This window comes from Cotesia glomerata, linkage group LG8, assembly GCF_020080835.1.
Source record: "Cotesia glomerata isolate CgM1 linkage group LG8, MPM_Cglom_v2.3, whole genome shotgun sequence".
Taxonomy (NCBI): Eukaryota; Metazoa; Arthropoda; class Insecta; order Hymenoptera; family Braconidae; genus Cotesia; species Cotesia glomerata.
The window spans coordinates 17,003,887-17,025,657 of record NC_058165.1 but is presented as its reverse complement, the minus strand read 5'-3'; the positions used below and the strand labels follow the sequence as shown (position 1 = coordinate 17,025,657).

General features: G+C 27.2%; 1 protein-coding gene and 1 long non-coding RNA gene across 2 annotated transcripts; one reads left to right on the top strand and one right to left on the bottom strand.

Annotated features, from left to right (window-relative positions):
* Positions 1-663: 663 nt before the first annotated feature.
* On the bottom strand, positions 664-21,561 carry LOC123270413. The gene is made up of 3 exons (XR_006510594.1): positions 21,551-21,561; positions 3,264-3,266; positions 664-734 (listed from the first exon to the last, which is right to left on the bottom strand). It is a non-coding gene; the product is annotated as an uncharacterized LOC123270413 (long non-coding RNA).
* On the top strand, positions 4,659-10,175 carry LOC123270412 (ceramide glucosyltransferase-B). Its single transcript, XM_044736447.1, has 2 exons — positions 4,659-5,131; positions 8,492-10,175. The coding sequence occupies exon 2, from the start codon at positions 8,657-8,659 to the stop codon at positions 9,854-9,856; it is 1,200 nt and encodes a 399-aa protein (XP_044592382.1). The 5' UTR covers positions 4,659-5,131; positions 8,492-8,656; the 3' UTR covers positions 9,857-10,175.
* Positions 21,562-21,771: the final 210 nt, after the last annotated feature.

The following is a 21,771-nucleotide window of genomic DNA, read 5'->3' as shown; positions in this document are numbered from 1 at the left end:
AAAATACTTTTGAGCTCACGGTGGGTTGCGGTCAACTAGTCAGATCGACAACATTCCAAATTATTAAAACTCTAGAAAATTTAAAATTCCGCTACATTCAAAGTTTATAAAATACATTAGCTTAAATAGAATAACAGCCGAAAAACAATTTTGTAAATTATAAAACACCGGGTTATCGAATAAAAGTAAATATAAATCTTATATTCCTCAAGAGTTAAAATTAATTTGATTTCGAAAAAGGGTTGTTCCGACGTATATTCATCCGAATACTCATCTATCCGAATAATGATTCGGCCGAAAATTACTCATCCAAAAAATTGGAAATTTTTCTTAGATGGTCCACCTTTACAATCATGAAATTTGAGTGTTTTCCATACATGCTTGTAAATTAAAATAAAATTAATTTTCAAAAATTAATTAATTTAAAATTAATTAAAAAAAATTTCTAATCTAATTATAAAATTATTTACATTTTTCGGCTAAATGAGTGTTCGTCTGTTCATTCATTTTGGCGTATAAATTTTCGTTGTTATGTTTTTTAATTTATTGAGACTTTGTGACTTTGAAAGATTCTATTAATATAGCTTTAGATTTTTCTTTATTTAAGATTATATTTTTCAGAATTTTAAAATTTGTAAAATTAATTATTTTAAATTCCATTTAATATTTACTTTCTAAGTTCTAGTAATTTATTAATTCGGAATGTTGTTAGTCTGACTAGTTGACTGCAACCCCTCACGGTAAGTCAAGTACGTTCGGTGGCGCGGTGTGTAAACAAACAAGTTGTAATTTGATACGCTTAAATAGTCGCAGTTACACTACTCTACATTATACTCAATACATTTTCCGATAGGCTTTTATTTTAAAAAAATATTAAAAAATTTTATGTTGTCAAAATATTTTTGAGCGCTACTGTAACTTGAGAATTTTTTGTGATTTTTAAATATTAATTTCTCAATAAATATCTCGGTAACTGATATATTTTATTGCAAAAAAAGAAACCTGAATATTTCGAAAATCTGATTTTTAGTTTTTTTTTACTTCATCTAATCCATGACTGATAGTATAATTCGAGAAATACTGCAAACGTCTGATTTTCTCGTAAGACTCTGAACAAATACTAACATTTAAAAATTTTATTTTTTCAAAAATTTGTCCGGTAAAGTATAATTTAAACCTCACTATAAGATAAATAAGGACCTTAACTATTAGAAAAAAATTAAATTTACTCATAATCTAATATTTTTTATTTTACATTGGCGGCGAAAGGACCTCCTTAAATCAATTTAAACTAATAATTTTCTTCGCCGTTATTTTGAATGTTAAAAACCCAGTCATCTATTACAGTAAAATCTCTATAAAGTTCCGCTGTGAATAGTTCCGTTCCCCTCAATGTTTTCCCCTTCTCTTTAATATTTCCCCTTCGTTCACACGACATTAGGCGAAGCATATTTATATGTGAGAGCATATGTGTGAGGTCGATAAGATAGTTATTTTCTAAACCATCTTAGTCTTATCAATTAAAAAATAGATATTATTAATCTGCTTGATGAAAAATACTTAAAAACTGACATAAGCTGATCAATACGGAGTAACAAGAACTGCAATTTACAAAAGACATAACGCTCGTGACAAGAATTACATATCAATATAAAACGAATATTTAAATTTCCCGGGCAGTATTTCAGTGTATTGGTGAGTTACCATTCTTTAGATTCATTGATTTATAAAAAATAAGCCACGCCTCTTTGAAATCTACTTTGAATAGTTTCCTACCCCCGAGACCGAAACTTTATAGAAAGTTTACTGTAATATTTATTCATTCCTGCTATTTCAAAGTTGAGTATTTCAATATTCCCGGGCGAATTACGACCACGTCGGTAATCTAGACTCAATAAAATAAATTCACGCGCGGCCACTAGAGTTAGGACATAACAGGGTAGAAGTACCGTTTTTGGCCACCTTAGCACCGTTTTTGGCCAATTAACATTTGAATTAATTTATAAAAAATTATAATATCAAGGTAAAAGCCCCAATAGATGATCACGTACCAGTATATGATCACTCCATGTATTTGTATATATATATATATATATATATATATATATATATATATATATATATATATATATATATTCACAAATATAAGTATACAAATACATGGAGTGATCATATAATGGTACATGATCATCTATTGGGGCTTTTACCTTACCCTGATAGCCACCTTACCTATAACTTAATGTCAATCTACGTCCGCAATTTGAAGCAAACTTGACGGAAAGAATTGGCAAAGCGAGCGATTACCTATTAGTTACCTATAACTTACTCTGCAAATAGCCGTCAAAACTTGCTGTACAAGTATTTCCGTCAAATTTTAGTAAAGTTGAAAGGAAATTTAACTACAAGTTTGATATTGTTAACTTGTATTCAAGTTGCGGTCGTAGATTTCCGTCAATTTGCTTACAACTGTTGTTGAGTGAAGAATTACCGCCAACTTGATGTATAAATTAACCCTAACTGCTGGAAGTCAACACTTAATGAGAAAGCGCTGGCTATAGGGGTATAACCATATTTTTGTTGAGTTTTAAAAATTTATATTAAAACAAATTGAGTTTGTAATGGTTTATTAATATAAATTCATTTCTATCGTTTATTTAAACAATAAATGGCCACAAACGGTACTTTTACCCTATCTTACGCGATGAAGTTTTCCTTTTTATCAAGTCATAGTAAGACTTTTACTCAAAATTTAATTTTTTTTTTTTCTATCAAAAGCAATTTTACAGCTATATTATGTAGTGGTAATAGCTGGGATGATACTAATTTACTCTTAACTGAATGGTTGCATAAAATAGATTGTTGGCTTAAGGGTAATCAACTTTCCCTGAATATAGATAAGACAAATTATATTACTTTTGGTAGTTACATTGATAGTATTCCTTACAAATACAAACTATTTATAAGGAATAAAGAGATTAATAGAGTAGATAGCTGTAAATATCTTGGAATAATCTTTGATAAGAACATGAAATGGAACATTCATACTAATGAACTGGCAAAAAAAATTAAATTTTTCCTGTATTTGTACTATAAGTTGAAACATTGAATACAACCTATTGTATTGAAAACAATATATTATGGGTTGTTTGATAGCTTAATTAATTACGGAATAATTGCTTGGGGTGGAGCATATGAAAACTCCGTTAAATATCTTGTTAATGTACAAAATAAATTAATAGACAGAATATTCATTAATAATCAACTAACTGCCCCGCTAAAACTCAAAGAAAATTTTGTTGTCAGTGCTTTAACCAATTATTTTGAACTTTGTAAAAATCAGTATGTTGAAAGACCTTTAAATACTCGAACTAAACAACTCCCTCTCCCGAAAATAAATAAGAAATTAAGTACTAAGAATGCCTGTTATGTAGCAATAAAATATTTCAATTTTCTACCTAATGATATGAAGCTGTTAAGTGTTTCTAAAAAAATCTTGCGTAAAAAGTTAGGGATATGGATAAAATCCAGTCCTACTGTAGTAATTTAGATTTTAAGTTACTATGCATGTGTTTAATACTTGACTAGAATTCAAATTTGCGCGCGCAAGCGCGCGCCTCATATTTATGGTCATGATATATTTATGTGTAGTTTATGTATATTATATTCACTTTCAACCAATCAGAATGAGAATAAATATTTTCGACCAATCACATCACGAATAGATTGGTTTCACATACATTTCATCTCAATTTTATTATGGGACTAGAATTCAAATTTGCGCGCGCAAGCGCGCGCCTCATATTTATTGTCATGATATATTTGTGTGTCGTTTATGTATATTATATTCACTTTCAACCAATCAGAATGAGAATGAATATTTTCAACCAATCACATTATGAGTAAATTGGTTTCACATACATTTCATCTCAATTTTATTATGGGACTAGAATTCAAATTTGCGCGCGCAAGCGCGCGCCTGACTGTAGCATTTGCATATATTTTCAAGCTTATGATATATTCGACCAATCACGTTACGAATAGTTTGATGCCACATACATTTCATCTCAATTTTATATTAGGAATTTTCAAGCTTATGATATATTCGACCAATCACGTTACGAATAGTTTGATGCCACATACATTTCATCTCAATTTTATATTAGGATACTTTGTACAATAGAACATGCCTTCTATAACTTTATGCAAAACATTGTATAACTTTTTGTATTCCTTCTGGTCTCTATGCACAGGTGTAACCCACCTCTATAGAACTATTTTCAGAAGTAAAAATAAATAAATAAATTACAAAAATTAGCAATAATTTCACTCAATATATTTTAAATCTCTAAAAAAATTTCTTAAAATTTACCAAAAATAAAATAATCTCAATTCAAAAAATTGTTTTTATATTTTTTTGTTAAAAAAAAAATAAAAAATTCCAAGTACTATTTCAAAAAAATATTTTAATACTTTAAATTTCTTAAAATAAATAAATCCAAGCTTTACCGCTCTGCAACCAACCTGCGCAATGTAAAAAACCTACTGCGCATGTCTCCTACCGCGCAAGTTCAATTGCAATCCACAATCCACAATCCTGAAGTAAGAAACTAAGCATACACACATTCATCCATAGTCACTACTACGCCGACAAAAATCCTTTCTACCTCCACCAGCAGCAACTGTATATAAAATACACATCCACAGTGAACACTGACATCCCAGAATTCAATACCCTCGCCTAGTCTTAGTCAGTGCCGGTAGGCTGTCAAACAGCGTCATATATTCTTAGCCGTTTTCTCCCAATGCTCCTCACGCCAAAAAGCGTCTCTTTTTCACCAAGCATCCTGCACAAAAAAAAGCTATCCTCTTCACCAAGATCACCATGAAAAATCCGAAAATCCAGCATCACTGATTCGTAAGCAAAAACCATCTCTTCTCTCTTAATCTTTGTCTAAATTTTCCCAATTCTCCAGTCCTGCCCATGGAACTCCCTAGTGTCAGTGCTTTATCAAAATCAAACCAAAATCGGCATCTAAATTCAGTGATAGTGATCAGTGATACTTTAATTGGTGTCCATTTTCTCCCGGCATTTGCTGGACCCACGAGGCATCAGCCTTTTAGAAAAAGGCGGGTAGGTTCATGAAAAACCTAATTTTTAAACCTAAAACTAAATAAATAAATTAAAGTTTTTTCATGCCTATTGGTCAAGTGACTAATGAACCTAATTCAAGCCAGATGGACATTCCATCTGCACTATTGGTTGAGAGACATTCTCTCTTTGCATTAGTTCTATGTGGTCCATCGAACTTGAATACTAGTGAAGCTGGAAGTTTTGTGGTATCCGTTTGAGTTGTAAAGATGTTGAACAAATTAAAGAAATTAAAGAAACTAAGGTAAATACCCCAATAGATGGACGGTTAAGCAAACTCTCGTGTTTTATTAAAAAAAAAAAAACAATATAGTAATATACAGATAAGTTGTGATAAAGTAAATTATATTTATGTAAAAATATATAATTAACCAGGAAAAAATAAGTAAAACTTGGTAAAATGTTGTAGTAATTATTAAAAACGAAAAATTTAAGAAAAAGTTCAAAACCCCAGTAGATGGACAAAATCTCCTGTAGATGGACAGTCAATACCAATAGATGGACACTACTTACAAGCGATATTTTCAATTCATTATTTATATCAGAAATAATTAATTTATTAATTTTTTCCACTAAAAAATAAATCTTGATAAAATTAAAGAGAAAAGCTGATGAATCGGATAGTATGATAGTAATTTTCAAAATACATCATAAAGTAATTTTATTATTTTTGAACACGTGATGCTTTCTCATGCAAAGTAACATAAAATATATTAATATAAAGAATACTAATATTTAATAAATAATCAATATAAATTTATAAAACAATTTTTTCAAGGTTTGTCTTTGCTCTCATGTAGGGTAAATACCCCAATAGATGGACGGTTAAGCAAACTCTCGTGTTTTATTAAAAAAATAAAAACAATATAGTAATATACAGATAAGTTGTGATAAAGTTAATTGTATTTATGTAAAAATATATAATTAACCAGGAAAAAATAAGTAAAACTGGGCAAAATGTTGTAGTAATTATTAAAAAAGAAAAATTTAAGAAAAAGTCCAAAACCCCAGTAGATGGACAGTCAATACCAATAGATGGACACTACTTACAAGCGATATTTTTAATTCATTATTTATATCAGAAATAATTAATTTTTTCCACTAAAAAATAAAGCTTGATAAAATTAAAGAGAAAAGCTGATGAATCGGATAGTATGATAGTAATTTTCAAAATACATCATAAAGTAATTTTATTATTTTTGAACACGTGATGCTTTCTCATGTAAAGTAACATAAAATATATTAATATAAAGAATACTAATATTTAATAAATAATCAATATAAATTTATAAAACAATTTTTTCAATGTTTGTTTTTGCTCTCATGTAGGGTAAATACCCCAATAGATGGACGGTTAAGCAAACTCTCGTGTTTTATTAAAAAAAAAAAACAATATAGTAATATACAGATAAGTTGTGATAAAGTAAATTATATTTATGTAAAAATATATAATTAACCAGGAAAAAATAAGTAAAACTTGGTAAAATGTTGTAGTAATTATTAAAAAAGAAAAATTTAAGAAAAAGTTCAAAACCCCAGTAGATGGACAAAATCTCCTGTATATGGACAGTCAATACCAATAGATGGACACTACTTACAAGCGATATTTTCAATTCATTATTTATATCAGAAATAATTAATTTTTTCCACTAAAAAATAAAACTTGATAAAATTAAAGAGAAAAGCTGATGAATCGGATAGTATGATAGTAATTTTCAAAGTACATCATAAAGTAATTTTATTATTTTTTAACACGTGATCCTTTCTCATGCAAAGTAACATATAAAATATATTAATATAAAGAATACTAATAATTAATAAATAATCAATATAAATTTATAAAACACAATGTTAAAAACATTTTAGTTTGTCTTTTTCTTCCTTTTAATAGTTCTGTTCTCTTTTGCTTTTAAATTTCCTTCTCTCAATTTTCTCTTTTATTCAGCATTTTCTATTTTCTCTTCAATTTCTTCAATAATCATAATAATACTTTCATTTTCAGTACATGTCTGTTTATTATAATCTTTACTCTTATTCTCACATTGATCCACCAATAAAATTAAAATAAAAAAATAAGAAAATTCATCATATAAACTCAATGTCCATCTATTGGATAGAGGTCAGAAAAGTGTCACCAATAGACACTAAATTTTATTATTTTTTTTCGATTTTATCATTAAAATATTATATTTTTAGCTTTGTTAATAAAATATAAGCGTAATCAAATGTACAAAACTTACTTTTTTTATTATTTTTAATAATAATAACAAATAACGTCCACCAGCTATCTGTCACATGCTTACTAGTGGTGGCACTCTCGGAGCAAAACCTCGAGACGTCCAATTTAAATAATTTTTTAAAACTATTATTTTAAATAAAAAGTTAAAAAAAATTACTTTTCGCTCTCAGAACTGTATGTAGACATAAACAAAAATAACGACTTAAGATTTTTGTTCTTAAAACTAATGTAATTGCTTCTGGAAATAATATTTGTCCATTTATTGGGGTATTTACCCTACATGAGAGCAAAAACAAACATTGAAAAAATTGTTTTATAAATTTATATTGATTATTTATCAATTATTAGTATTCTTTATATTAATATATTTTATATGTTACTTTGCATGAGATAGCATCACGTGTTCAAAAATAATAAAATTACTTTATGATGTATTTTGAAAATTACTATCATACTATCCGATTCATCAGCTTTTCTCTTTAATTTTATCAAGCTTTATTTTTTAGTGGAAAAAATTAATAAATTAATTATTTCTGATATAAATAATGAATTGAAAATATCGCTTGTAAGTAGTGTCCATCTATTGGTATTGACTGTCCATCTACTGGAGATTTAGTCCATCTACTGGGGTTTTGGACTTTTTCTTAAATTTTTCGTTTTTAATAATTACTACAACATTTTACCAAGTTTTACTTATTTTTTCCTGGTTAATTATCTATTTTTACATAAATATAATTTACTTTATCACAACTTATCTGTATATTACAATATTGTTTTTTTTTTTTTTTTTAATAAAACACGAGAGTTTGTTTAACCGTCCATCTATTGGAGTATTTACCCTAGTTACTTTAATTTCTTTCATTTGTTCAACATCTTTACAACTCGAACGGATACCACAAAACTTCCAGCTTCACTATTATTCAAATTCGATGGACCCCATAGAACTAATGCAAAGAGAGAATGTCTCTCGACCAATAGTGCAGATGGAATGTCCATCTGGCTTGAATTAGGTTCATTAGTCACTTGACCAGTAGGCATGAAAAAACTTTAATTTATATACATAATTGGGTCAATGAAAAATAAATAAATAAAACTGTCCACAGATTTAACAAAAAACGTGACAAGAAATGACCCTACTAAGCCCGGTCCGTTTAAAAGGTAAGCAAATAGGACTCTACGCAGAGTGTTGTTGGTGCTGGTGGTGATAATGCCCAAAGAGACAATCACAAGCCAAAAAGACAATCCTAAACGTAATAACTAATTCAAAAATGAGCTCTATGATCTACACCCTGTATGGGTTCGCGATATTCTTCATAGTTTTCTGGTTGGGAATGTGGTGCGTCCACATTTTAGCATTAATAACCGCGCGTTGCAAGCTCCATCGCAAAACTGCAGTTCCTGCAAGCTACGAAGTTCCTTTGCAAGGAGTTTCAATCATAAAACCTTTGATGGGAGTGGATTCTAACTTGTACAACAATTTGGAGACTTTCTTCACGCTGGATTATCCGTTGTATGAAATTTTATTTTGCGTGGAGGACAAGCAGGACCCGGTTCTGGTTCTGATAAAGAAACTGATGGACAAGTACCCAACTGTGGACGCAAGGCTGTTCCTGGGTGGCTGTAGAGTTGGCGTGAATCCTAAGATCAACAACATGTACCCTGCTTATGAAGCTGCGAAGCATGAGCTGATTCTGATCAGCGATAGCGGGATCAGGATGAAGGAAGACACCTTGCTGGACATGGTCAGGTGCATGGGGGACAATGTAGGCTTGGTGCATCAGCTGCCCTTCACTTATGAGCAGCGGCAAGGGTTCGCTGCAGCTTATGAAAAGATCTACTTTGGAACTGTTCAATCCAGGATGTATCTAGCTGCTGATTTGTTGAACATCAATTGCCACACTGGGATGTCCGCGTTAATCAGAAAAGCTCCGCTGGATGAAGTTGGAGGCTTGAAGACTTTCGGGGTGTATTTAGCGGAAGATTTCTTCTATGCTAAGAGTTTAGTGGACCGCGGCTGGAAAATCACGGTCTGTTCTCAGCCTGCGCTGCAGAACAGTGGACAGTGTGAGCTGCCCTTGTTCCAGGCCAGGTTGAGACGCTGGGCCAAGCTCAGGGTTGCCATGCTGCCCACAACGATTATTCTAGAGCCGCTCAGTGAGTGCTTGATCCTTGGAGCTTGTGCTTCTTGGGCAGCTACAGTGCTTTTTGAGTGGGACTCTCTGGTGTTTTATCTTATTCATATTCTCATGTGGTTCATGATGGACTGGACGTTGTTGTGCGTGGTGCAAAACAGTGCGTTGCCGCTTAATAAACTTGACTTTTTGTTTGGGTGGATTATGAACGAAACTGTCAGGCCGTACTTGTTCCTACAAGCTGTTCTGGATCCGCTTATTCAGTGGAGGTCCAGGGTTTATAAGCTCAAGTGGGGAGGCCTTGCTGAAGAAGTTAAGGCTAAAGTTAAATATTAGGTTAAGGTTTTTGGTAGCGAGGACTTTTTTTAAGTTTGCTAGGATTTATCAGCAGATTTCTGCTGCAAAGTACGGGAGTTTTTTAATTATTGTTGGTGGAAATTTACGTTATTACATTGTTGGAGAATTGACAATTGGATATTGATGTTGGAATTCTAAGTGCATATTTTTGTTTGATAATTTTTTTATTTATTATTGATACTTTGGTGGGTTATGTAAGTGAAAAAAGTTATTCTGGGATTTACGCTTGCAGTTTTTTTTTATATGATAGGTTTGATAGTTAATTGTATACAAATTTGAATAATATGTGACTTGAGAAACTGAGATTTAGTATTTAAAAAATTTATCGTTTTAATTTAAGATAAATGTTTGAAAAAAATTTTTTTTTACTAGTTAAAATTCAAGAATTTCAAGGTTTTTTTTTATCATGAATATGATTAAATAATAAAATTTATGGATAGTTTTTTTTTTTATAAAAATTTATTCTTAAGATTAGATGTCATATTTTTTATGATATTAAAATTAGCTAAATTTAATAATTTGTTGCAATAAAATATTTAAAAAAATTGTAGAAATTAACAAAAAAATTAACAATTTTTTAAAATATTTTCTTCAACAATTCTTAGAAAAAAAAAATTTCCATTTTTTTTAACTTAAAAAAATTGTAAAGATAAAAAAAAAATTTTAGTGCAAAAATTTTCAAAATAATTTTTTTCGACTTGCTAAAAAAATTTTTCATATTTTTTTGACACAAAAATGAGTAATAAATTTTTTTAAAAAAAATTTATTCCAACAAAAATTTAAAAAAAATGCACAGTAAAAATTAGAAAAAAATTTTTATTTTGGAATAAAAAATAATTACCAGTAATTTTCTTATATTTATTCTTAAATAAATTGAGAATTAAATATCATATATTTTATGATATTAGCTGACAATATTTTTTTTAGTTTGTTACAAAAAAACAGTTTAAAAAATTGCATGGGTAGAAATTAAAAAAAAAAATTAAGTACAATTTTTAAAAATATTTTCTTCAACAATTCTTAGAAAAAAACATTTCTATTTTTTTTTTATCTTAAAAAAATTGTACAGACATAAAAAAAAACTTTGCGTGCAAAAATTTTCAAAATAATTTTTTTAAACTTATTAAAAAAATTATTTTGACACAAAATTAAGCTAACAATTTTTTTCCTTAAAAAAATGTATTTCAACAAAAATGCACAGTAAACATTGGAAAAAAAAAAATTCCAAGTGTAAAATTTTCAAAATAATTTTTTTCAATTTATTAAAAAAATTTTTCATTTTTTTTGACAAAAATAATTTTTTTCCTTAAGAAAATTTATGCCACCAAAAATGCACATTAAAAATCGAAAAAAAATTTTTATTTTTGATTAAAAAATATCTGGCTGAATAAAAAAAAATTCATAGTAATTTTCCTAATTTTTTCAAACCAAAAAATTGAATTACTCAATTAATTGGATTAAAAGTATTAATACCTCGCTACCAAAATATAATTTCAGCAGCTAGAATAATTTAATAGACGCTGTAATATATCTATACATATATAAATAATGAAAAAAAAAGTATATATATATATATATACATATATATATGTATATGTATCATGACTGATTTCTATAACTCGCATAATGTCTTCATACGCAGTACAACCAGTTACTAGGTTTAGATTAATTAGAGTTAAATGATTTATTAATAATTATTATTAGTTAATTAAATAATTTAAAAAGCTGGTAGAAAATAGTTTAAAAAAGTACTAGCGATTTTTTTTAATACTTTGTAAAAAAATAATACATTCGTGTATTTATCTTAATTATTATGATTATTATAATTATAGTTATTGTTATTTAATTAACACGGTGACTATTTTCCTCGAGGAAACAAAAGAATAAATAAATAAATAATGAGTGAATTTATTTGAAGTCTGCGGCAGCCAGTTAATGTTATTTTTTTATTCTTTTACAGTATTGTCGTCTACATCTACGTTTACATAGACTATGAGGTTGTTATTGTTATTTGAGGATAACAATGATAATTATATCATGTGTGAAAATAAAGCAAAGTTGGATTGCGAATATTTAAGGAAGGGGGCAGAATGGCAGATAAAAGATATAAGTAAAGTTGTAATAAGTAGATAAAGATAAAGATGTATGAAATATGATATGTAAGTACAGTCTTTTGTGTACATATTGTCTGTTCTGTCTGCGAGGTTGGTGGGTAATGTCAACGAGAGTGAAAATAGTACAGTCTACCAGTCTGCTATAGTGTACAGGTTGGTAGACGTAGATATAGACGTACTGGTTGCGATTATGATTACGATACGATATAATGGTAATAAAATTGAGAATACCGTACCAAGGCAACTGGTAACCTCCACGGGGTGAAAAACATTTTAAATAGGGTCACGGGTATATTTCATGCTTTTGTCTTTATAAGTTATATGAGGAATTTTTTTTTATTTTAATTATTAATTAAATTTTTGGGAAGAAATATTGAAATTTTGGAAAAAAAAATTATCAAATTTTTTAATGATTGAAATTAAAATTTTGAAGAAACGGTGATAAAATTTATAAGAACCTTTTTTGTAAAGAATTTAATTTTCTAAATATGTAATCCAATTATTTGTGATTAAAATTTAATTAAAATTAAAATTCTGGCTAAATAATAAGAGAGTGAAAAATTGATCAAGATCTTTTTAGGAGAGAATTTAATTTTTTATAAAAAAGGTATCTTGTAATTTTTTTGTGTTTCTAAAAAATAGTCGAGAAATTTTATTTTAATTTTCTAAATATGTAATCCAGTTACTTGTGATTAAAATTGAATTAAAATTTAAATTCTGGCTAAATTATAAGAGATAGTGAAAAATTGATAAGGATTTCTTTATTTTAGTTTTAATACAATTTTTGGGAAGAAAAATTCAAATAAATTTTGAAAAAAAAATTATCAGATTTTTTAATGATTCAAATTAAAATTTTGAAGAAATAGGATGAAATTTATAAGAACCTTTTTTGTAGAGAATTTAATTTTCTAAATAATAATGTATTCCAATTATTTGTGATTAAAATTGAATTAAAATTAAAATTCTGGCTAAATAATAAGAGATAGTCAAAAATTGATCAAGATCTTTTTAGGAGAGAATTTAATTTTTTATAAAAAAGGTATCTTGTAATTTTTTTGTGTTTTTAAAAAATAGTCGAGAAATTTAACTTTTATTTTTTAAATATGTTATCCAATTACTTGTGATTAAAATTGAATTAAAATTAAATTTCTGACTAAATTATAAGATCCTGAAAAATTGATATAGATCTTGTTTGCAGGAATTTTAATTTCTTACAAAAAAGGTATTTTGTAATTTTTTTTGTATTAAAAAACTAGTCGAGAAATTTAACTTTAATTTTCTAAATATGAAATCCAGTTACTTGTGATTATGATTGAATTAAAATTAAAATTCTGGCTAAATAATAAAAGATAGTAAAATATTGATAAAATTAAATTTCTCGACTATTTTTTAGAAATAAAAAAATCACAAGATACTTTTTTTGTAGAAAATTAAATTCTCTTTTAAAAAGATCTAATTTTAATTTTATAAATATGTAATCCAATTACTTGTGATTGAAGTTTAATTAAAAATACTTTCTTACAAAAAACGTAACTTGTGATTTTTTTGTATTAAAAAAAAAAAATCAAGAAATTTAACTTTAATTTTCTAAATATGTAATCTAGTTACTTGTGATTGAAATTAAAACAAAATTAAGTTTCTGGCTAAATGATAAGATCCTGAAAAATTGATAAGGATCTTTTTTTGTAAAGAATTTAATTTCCTACAAAAAAGGTCTCTACAAGAAAGCCGAGAATTTTGACTTTTCTTTCAACAATAAAAATTTTTCATTATAAAAAAAATTTTTTTAATTATAAAAAGAGAGTAGATAAAATTATTGAAATTTTAATTTAAAAAAAAATTGTTATTATCAAAATATGTTATTTATAATTTTTTTGTATTTAAAAAAAAAGTCAAGATATTTAACTTTAATTTTCTAAATATGTAATCTAGTTATTTGTGATTAAAATTGAATTAAAATTCTGGCTAAATGATAAGATCCTGAAAAATTGATCAGGATTTTTATTGTACAGAATTTAATTTCCTACAAAAAAGGTCTCTACAAGAAAACCGAGAATTTGGACTTTTGTTTAAGCACTAAAAATTTTTCACTATAAAAAAATTTTTTTAATTATCAAAAGAGAGTAGATAAAATTATAAAAATTTCAAATAAAAAAAATTAACAATTGTTATTATAAAAATATGTTATTTATTAAAATATTGACAAGTAATATCAACTAGAATTGTTATACTTGACTAAACAAATTCAAGGCTCACCTCAATGAAGGCGTTTCAATGTAAAAATTCTCAAGGTCATAATTATAAAGATTATAATTTACAAGACTCCAATTACTAATAAGAATAATAACAATAATAATTTAATTATAAAATTTCTCACATTAACCCCAACCGTGTTAATTAAATAAACAAAAATAACTGGCCAATAAAACGCTTGATCGCAAATAATATAGATAGAAATAAATTATAAAAATTAGCCTTTACTTGAAAAAAACTAAAAATGAATTAGGAAAAAAAAATGAAGACAACTAGCAATGAAATACGCGCACATAGATCGTTGCATAATTTTTTTGTACGCTTAAATAAAATAAGAATATTGAATCTCAGATAATTAAGTTTAATTTATCAATTATGATATTTTTTTAAACTAAGACAAAGATAACAACATTCATCTGTATAAATAAAGTTCATGTGCATAATCATAATTAGTAATGAGTTTTGGTGAGCGGAGTACTTATAACATGTTATTAATTAATTAATTAATTAATTGATACATTAAAATATTAATAGACTCGAGTACGATAACATTATTTATATTATTATTATTATTATCGATTAAGAGAAGAAAAAACGAACAAATAAAATAAAAATAGCATTATGTAAATATATCACCAGCGAATCACTCTTGTACAAAATATTGTATACTTTTCAAATATTTTCAGTTTAACTAATAATAACTCGGCTATATCTAACATCTGTATTATATTCATACATATGTATTATAATAGTATATATTATATATATGAACATGTATATGTTGTTTAATTTAGAATCTAGTGCCTCTACTCAGAAACGGAGGTATTGATTATTGTGACTGTGTATGAGATGTTTTATTGGAAATTGAAACACGAAATATCGATGTAATGTATGCGTATGTACTTTGTAATTTTTCTTTTTTTATTGATCTACAGCCGGTTCGTTTAATTACAAGTCAATTTGTTTATTTAACAAATTGTTTAATAGTTTAAATTGTATTTTACATTGAAAGAAAGATTTATTTATTTGGAGTCAAGTTCATTTATTTTTTTTAGAGTGATAAAAAATCTCAAAGTTTCATTTTTCTTTTTGTTAATAATTATTTATTACTTGTTAATAAATAATTAATGTTTTGGTTTATTGAATAATGACTTTTGTTAAATTGCACTGTACTTTCTTGAATATTGAAGTTTTTAAAGATATAAGCTCATTTCGATTTTATACTCATCAAGGACTTTCATTTGAGTACCCACATGCATTTTTGGTATATATATATATATATATATATATATATATATATATATATATATATATATATATATATATATATATATATAATATATATATAAATATATCAAATATATGAAAAATTGATGTGGGTACTCAAATGAAAGGTCTCGATGAGTGTAATGTTGGGGTGAGCTTATATCTTTAAAAATGTCAATAGTTTACAAGATTCAAAGTGATTTCTGAATTATGTATCTTATATATTGTTAAATTGCATTGTACTTTCTTAAATATTGACGTTTTTTATGATATAAGCTCATCCCGATGTTATACTCATCAAGAGCTTTCATTTGAGTACCCACATGCATATTTGATATATTTTTCATGTATACATATATATGATATATATAAAATATATGAAAAATTGATGTGGGTACTCAAATGAAGGGTCTCGACGAGTGTAAAATCTGGGTGAGCTTATATCTTTAAAAAAGTCAATTTATAAATGATAAAATGCACTTTGATATATTTTTCATATATACATACATATGAAATATATGAAAAATTGATGTGGGTACTCAAATGAAAGGTCTCAATTAGTGTAATCTCGGGATGAGTTTATATCTTCAAAAATTCCAATATTTCACAAGATACAAGGTCATTTCTTCTTTATTCCTGAACACAAAATTTTTTTTATTCTCTTAATAATATTGATTGGTTATATTTAATTAATGAACAATTTGTTTCCAAATAAATAAATTTATTCACAATTAATAAATTCTTCCATCAGTGTACTACATTTTGACCACTTCAATGTAAATTGCATAATTCCAATGTTAATGTGTTGATATATAATGGCTGTACTGGATGTGGAGTACCTGCAGTATTTACATGACCAATTATCCTCGTTACACGCGTGGTACTTTGATAATTAATTATTATCCTGACTGATTTAACTTTTATGTTATTGATAATTACTTTGGCTTTAATTATTTGCGTGGTACTAAATTTAAAAAGTAATTTTTGATAAATTTTAGTTCATTAAAATTTTCGCCAAAATTTCGGTTTGATAATTTTAATTTTAAAGACAATCATTGGCAATTTGTAATTATTGAGTAGTAATTTTTGAAAAAATTGTAAAATAAATTTTAAAAAATTATCGAGTGATAACAGAAAGTTTAGAAATTAATTATTGGAATTTAAAATTATTGAAAATTTTAGTATATAATATTTGATGTTAATGGAAAATCGAGAGAGTTGATTAGAGAAAGTTGTGGTAAAATTTGAAAGTTGAAATTTTATTGAGAATTAATGAGTAATAAAATATTTGGTAATTACTTAGTTTTACAATCATCTGATTTTTTTTTTTATAAAAATTGAAAATATAACATTTTATCTTTATGAAAATGAAATTTTCTACAAAAAAATTCATAATTTTTCTTGTATTCTTCATCCTTTAACCAGAATGTCAAATCAAAATTTTACAATAATTTTATGAAAAAAGAAAATATGTAACTTTAAAAAAAATTATAAATTTTATTATTATGATTCAAAATAATCTGAATTATGAAGCTAAAAAATTACCGAATGTTTAATAGAATATTAATTGGTAAATTGTAAGTTAAAGTTACGTATTAATTGATAAATATTAAGTAAATTTAATGTTATAATTAAAAATTGTGTCAAAAATTTTTAATGGTAATTAGTGTCACAAATTAAAAAAATATCTGTTGATATTAATAAAAAATTTTAAAATTAGTGATATAAAATTTATTAAAAAAAATTTTATAGTTAATTGTAAAATTACTCATAGTCGTTGAAAGTAATCCAAAAATTACTAATCAATAATTAAAATTAAAACACAAATTATCGATAAAATTATTTTGGGAATTAAAATAAGTAGCGCAAAAAGTTTAAAGATTTTAAATAGACTCTGGCATATATAAAATTTAACAAACTTGAAATTTTTGGCGAAGATATTGATATTGACCTTGTTAGTTGAAGCTACTTTCATGTGTTCAGTAAAAATGTTATAAAATTTCTTAATTTTTCATATGAATTACTGAATAAAAAATGGTATTTGTTATTTGTTCGGATCGAGTGTTGTGTGTTATACATTGAGTAGATCGTTAAATAAAGATGAGGCTGAATGTATAAAATATATAATAAGTAGCCAAGTAGGACAAGAAATATATAATCGTGGGAAATACACTCATACACTTGGCATTCAAACTTGGTTATTTAAATAAATTATTTTTTTACTTTATTTAAGTTAATAATTTTTATTTTTATTACTTCTATTTTAAATTTATTGATTTTTTCATTCCTCTGAGACTTGGACTGGATTTTGCACGTTAAATATTCAGATTTAATTTACAATCAAGGGCGAGGTTTAATTTACCATTATTATTAATAACTTTATTAGTAATTATAATGTCAACTTTTCGCATCATTTTTCATTTTTTATTATTACAATTTTTTATGGTTAAAGTAAAGAGTTAAAATTGAGAACTTTAACCAATTTTTAATTATTTTTATGCGGTCCAAATCTTATAAACATAATTTGACTTAATATTGGCTGAAAGGTGCGAGATAGGGAAAAATTGATAAGGACCTTATTAAACAGAATTAAATTTTCTACTAATAAGGTTTATGATTTTTTTTGTATTTTAATATTTAACCCAAAATTTTGATCTTTAATTTTTTAAACACATTTTTTTATCAAAAACTCTTGAAATAGAATTTAAAAAATTAGGAAAACGGTTGACCTTAAAGGCCATCTCTGCAACTTCCCGCTAATTCCGTTAATCGTGGCCGCTTTTTTTGAGCTCTTCGAGCTCAAAAATACAATCTGTGTGTTATTTTGAGCTCTCCGAGGTCAAAAAGATACCTTTTCTATGCTTTTGAGCTCTTTGAGCTGAAAAATCTGATAGAAGTTTCATAGAACACTATTTTTTGAATTTTCAAATCGCAATCACTTTTGAATAAATGAGGTAATTTATAGCTAAATTTGTCATTAAAGACAAATTTGGGAACTGGGGAAATAAAGGATAAAGGGAAGAGGAGGGACCTTACTCAGTAGGAATTTTTTCAGTAACCGAAAAAATAATTCAGACAGCCCAGACCGGGACTCGAACCCGGATCGTTTGGTTACGCGCCAAAGGCACTACCGATTTTTACGGGGTTAGCGGCATTCTACGCAGTTTTTTAAGCCTCATAAAGAATTACTAAGTTTCAATTGGTCAAACTAGAAATTTCGGAGTAACTCCGAAAAAACACTTTTTTCGGTTTTCTTTCGTTCACGATATCTCTCGAACGAATCAACCGATTTTGACCGGATTGGCGGCGATCAACGTGGTTTTTCAAGGTTGACAGTTGATTAGTTTTTGGAATCGATCGGTAAAGCCGTTTAAAAGTTATCCCAAAAAAACCACTTCTGAAAAAATTTGTTTTCCTATTTTTTTTGAGATTTCTCCAAATTTCTCAAAATCTACCGTCCGAATCGATTCAAATTCTCAGGAAATCTAAGTTTGGCGAAGCCCTTTCGAATGGCACCAACCGCGATGAAATCGGTTCAACCGTTCAAAAGTTATAAGAGGTTTACATACTTATACAAATATACACACACATACATACATACAGACATAGTGACACCCTCGCGGGAATAGTCAGGAAAGCTTCCTAGGACCTCAAAACGTCGAGATCTGATGAAAACTCGATTTTCGAAAAACGGGGTAAAACCAATAACTTCCCAATTTTTGAAAATTTTCAATTTTCTTAGCGGGAAGTTAAAAATTAATTTTTGGCTGCATGATAAGAGATTCATAAAAATTGATGAACTTTGTTGTAGAGAATTAAATTTTCTACAAATAAAGCTTGTGATTTTTTTCTATCTTTAATATTCAACCCAGAATTTTCATCCTGAATTTTCTAAACACGTGTTTTTATCAAAAAACTCTTTAAATAGAATTAAAAAAATTAATTTTTTGGCTAAATGATATAAAATTCATAAAAATTGATGAACTTTGTTGTAGAGAATTAAATTTCCTACAAATAAAGCTTATGATTTTTTTGTATCTTCAATACTTAACCCAAAATTTTGATCCTGAATTTTTTAAACACGTGTTTTTATCAAACACTCTTAAAATAAAATTAAAAAAATTAATTTTTGGCTAAATAATAAAAGATTCATAAAAATTGATGACCTTTGTTGTAGAGAATCAAATTTCCTACAAATGAAGCTTATGATTTTTTTGTATCTTTAATATTTAACCTAGAATTTTGATCTTGAATTTTTTAAACACGTGTTTTTATCAAAAACTCTTGAAAAAGAATTAAAAAAACTAATTTTTGGCTAAATAATAGGAGATACATAAAAATTGATGACCTTTGTTATAGTGAATTAAATTTCCTACAAAAAAAAATCTTTTATAATTTTTTCCTATTCTTAATCTTTAAACTACAATTTTAACTTTAAAAATCAAACAATATTTTTTGGAATTAAAAAAAAAATTTGTACAAAAAAAACTATAAATTTTTTGAATTTTTATCAAAGACCAAACCAGATGACCATGACATTCAACTCAATTTTTTTTCTACTAAATAATGAAATAAATTTTTCCGTATTTAAAAATTTTTTTATATATTTTTTATCAAAAACTTGTTTCTATTTAAACTAAAACACCCGTCAATAATGACAAATAAAAAAGTTTGGAAAATCCAAAAGTGCACACCTCATAACGCTCATTCATTTTTTAAGAAAAAAATTAATTGTGTAATTGATTAAAAAAAAAAATAATTAAGTAATTTCTTACATATTTTTTATTTTTTTTTTAAATATCAGCGCCCTTATTTCTTGTCATATGCGCACGCAGTCTAAAAAATCTAGCTTGATCAAGTGGCGCCATAGTTTTCACGTGACAAGTAAGAAAAGTTCGTTTGGCTTTGTACGGTTCTAGTGAATTTTAATAAAAATTCAATTTAAAAAAAAATACGTAAACTAGGCCACTGATATTAAATACGGACCCAGTTAATCGAATTCTTAAACTAATAAAAAAAGTCCGATCTCGAAATATCAATTTGTTCGGGAGCAATCGTTAGTACATCCAAAATGGGGCGACATCCGGACGTCCACGTAAAATTTTTTTCAAAATGATTTTTTTTTTTTTCAAAATAGCAACATGAAATGATTTTAGAAAGTAAAAGATGGTTTAATTTAAGTGTTTTTTTGGTGTACATCTACTTATATCATTGTATAAGTGTAATATGGTAGTGATACACGGAAAAAAAAATTTCGTTCTGGTAACGTAACTGTACACGGAAAACAAATCCTATGAAAATTTACTATAGTAACATCGTAATCCAGGACTAGACTTTCAGTATCTCGATTTTTACGATTCTGCCGTCTACAGAATACAATTTGAATTATTGAAAATTACGATGTTATTTAGTAAATTTTTTTTCCGTAAGAGCAAGTGAATAAGGACGCATACTATATGTTTTAATAAAAGAGAGACAGAGTCTAGTAGTTTGCGACGCCACCACCGAAAGATGACCAACTACTGTATCGAGGGTCTTATTATGTGACTGAACAGAAACTTTAGATATTCCCTCCGATAGCGTGAGGGGATAAACCTTGGACTTGAGGCGGAGAGGACACCCGGTTCGATTCCTGGATGATACAGAATTATTTTTTCGGTGACCTAAACTTCTTTTTAATTTGAGTGATAGAAATTTACGATGTTGCATCGTATAAATTACGATGTTTGAGTTCTGGTCCGGCACTGCAATGTCCTATACTAAAAATTACGATGTTTTCATTGTAATTTTTCGTACAATTTTCTTTTTTGCTCGACGGGCAGAATGCGTCAACTTTCGGCCCGCTACGCTAAACAAAGTTGCCCCTTTCTGCCTTCGTCGAGCAAAAAAATAGTATACACTCCACGGGAAGTAAATAAGAAAGCCTCAGATCACATGTTTGTTGACCTCGGCTTCGCCTCGGCCAACAATTACATGTGATCTGAGACATTTCTTACTTTACTTCCCTAGGTGTGTAATATACTATTCCGTGTAGAGTTACCACAACTATACACAGTTTACTGTTCGTTGTAGAGTTACAGTAACAAAATGTTATTTTTTGCCCTCCGGGCGGAAAGTGGCAACTTTCGTCCCGTTGCGCTAAACTAAGTTGCCGCTTTCCGCCTTCGTCGGACAAAAAAATAGTATACACTCCACGGGAAGTAAATAAGAAAGCCTCAGATCACATGTTTGTTGACCTCGGCTTCGCCTACTTTTCTTACT

Bases quoted from the DNA above. Each gene is read 5' to 3' on its own strand.
- LOC123270412 (XM_044736447.1), top strand. From the start codon at position 8,657: ATGAGCTCTATGATCTACACCCTGTATGGGTTCGCGATATTCTTCATA.